Source organism: Medicago sativa, chromosome 5 (genome assembly GCF_051527215.1).
Source record: "Medicago sativa cultivar Bolivia chromosome 5, Bolivia_mono, whole genome shotgun sequence".
NCBI lineage: Eukaryota > Viridiplantae > Streptophyta > Magnoliopsida > Fabales > Fabaceae > Medicago > Medicago sativa.
Genome location: NC_140753.1, coordinates 23,956,959 through 23,958,904, shown reverse-complemented (window position 1 = coordinate 23,958,904; position 1,946 = coordinate 23,956,959). Strand labels below are relative to the sequence as shown.

General features: G+C 33.0%; 1 protein-coding gene across 1 annotated transcript; it reads right to left on the bottom strand.

Annotated features, from left to right (window-relative positions):
* Positions 1-288: 288 nt before the first annotated feature.
* On the bottom strand, positions 289-1,946 carry LOC146921176 (uncharacterized). Its single transcript, XM_085714586.1, has 2 exons — positions 1,541-1,946; positions 289-1,339 (listed from the first exon to the last, which is right to left on the bottom strand). The coding sequence occupies exons 1-2, from the start codon at positions 1,867-1,869 to the stop codon at positions 508-510; spliced, it is 1,161 nt and encodes a 386-aa protein (XP_085570712.1). The 5' UTR covers positions 1,870-1,946; the 3' UTR covers positions 289-507.

Sequence of the window (1,946 nt, the reverse complement as noted above, 5' to 3'; positions counted from 1 at the left end):
CACTATGCCTATCAGCCTATAGCTGGATCTGCCCGTGGTCTTATATCAAAGTATTATATGGGAGTGAATTATGTATAGAGACAAGAAATTTTAGTTTGAATCCATATTGGTTTGTCGATTCTTTAGTCGTTTGTAAGATGTATGATAATAATTTGATGTAATAGTTTGGAGTACCCTTTTTATCATCCGTTTGTGAGGTGTATGATAATAATTTGATATTAACTTGGGGTATCTTTTTATCATCCGCCTCGTATTATAAGCAAAAATAATTGATGTATTTAATTCAAATTTTGATTCAAATACATTATATAAAAACATATAAAGAATGTGTTCCCACTTACATACACAAAATAAAGGAGCCAAAATGTGTTGGCTCTAACATCGACTATTTGTAGATACATAAATAAGTTTTACACAATGTAATATAAAATAACAAGAATTAAATAATTAAGTACACATAATTCATAAAAAAATCAGATATTAAAGTAAAATGTTTGAAAAAAATCATCATTCCCATTTGCTCCTAATTTGATGTGAGTGTCTGAAATCATAAGTTAGCACCAATTTTGTATCCATTCTCCTCAAAGAATAACTTTCAACCAGCACATAACAACTAAATTTCTTCCATTTGTTTGTTCCATCAAACTCTTCAACTTTTGTTACTCTCACTTGTCTTCCCTTCCCAGCATTCCATCCAAACCTTTCTTGTTCCCATTTCATTCCTTCAACAACTTCCAAACTCAATCCAACACTTTTCTCTTCAACACTCTTAAACCATAACACTCCATCAACCAATCTATTTTCATCCCAAAAAGCATCCTTTCCTTCCACCTTAGCAACTTCTGTTTGAATAGGAACATCTACAAGCACATCACCTTCTCCACTATTTTCCTTTGAAAATATCTTCTCCCATCTTTGCTCAAGTGTTAGCTCATAGAACATTGACATCTTCATCTGCTCCTTTAAATTAATTCCTTCCTTCACAAACATAAATGGACAATACCACTTTCCAACAACCACTGATTCGGAACAATCATTAAAGATTGAAAAGTTGAAATTTGGTAGCTTGGAACGCAAGGAATCATTTGAACCTAATGCTTGGCTTAAATGGTAGTTGCGGGGAGTGCTAGCATAAAGTGTCCACCCTTTTTCCCTTAATAAGCCAGGAGGAATTCCATCAGAGGCAACGGATTTTGCGTGAAAACCATAACCTTTTTTGATTATTTCTACCTGTTGATAATCATTGAAGGGCTCCAAAGCTATTGGTTTAACATCATTGACAAAACTACAACAAAAGCATGTGGTCATGTCCTCTTCCTTTGAACTTGTATTAGCTTGGCTGAAATCAATTCAAATTTCACAATTAATTTTGAAAAAACCTCTATTACTTTATAAATCAACCATTTCTTTTTCTTTAACCATGAAAGTTAACTAATTACCAACAAAAATATAATTATGTCTCATATTACAATTCTCTGTTGGGATAGCAGGGAAAAACTTGTACAAAAATTATGAAGAAAATGATTAAATAAATACATACCCTTGAAATTTCCCCTTCCTTCTTATAACATAATAGCGATTAGAAGACAATGGTTGATTCAATACTGGAATGAACATAGCTTCTTCACTGTGGGTGTTTGCATGTCCTGTTTGACTATTTACACCCGATGAATAACTGATGGTTACATTTTTGTTCTGAGGTAGAGGAAAATTCTTGATTCTATTGTCCTTGGACAAACCAAAACAAGAGTAAGTTTGAGCTTCTTCATCTAAGATCACAAGATAACCTGAATTTGGCCCTGATGGTGGTGGGTCTGAAAGAGCACTAGGATTCCTTTTGTACATGGAAAGAAGCCTTGTTGCATACATTTTTACCGATTTGTAAATTAAACTATGATCTTGAAGATTAATCGTGTATGTTTATGTTTATGAATGTACGTGTATCC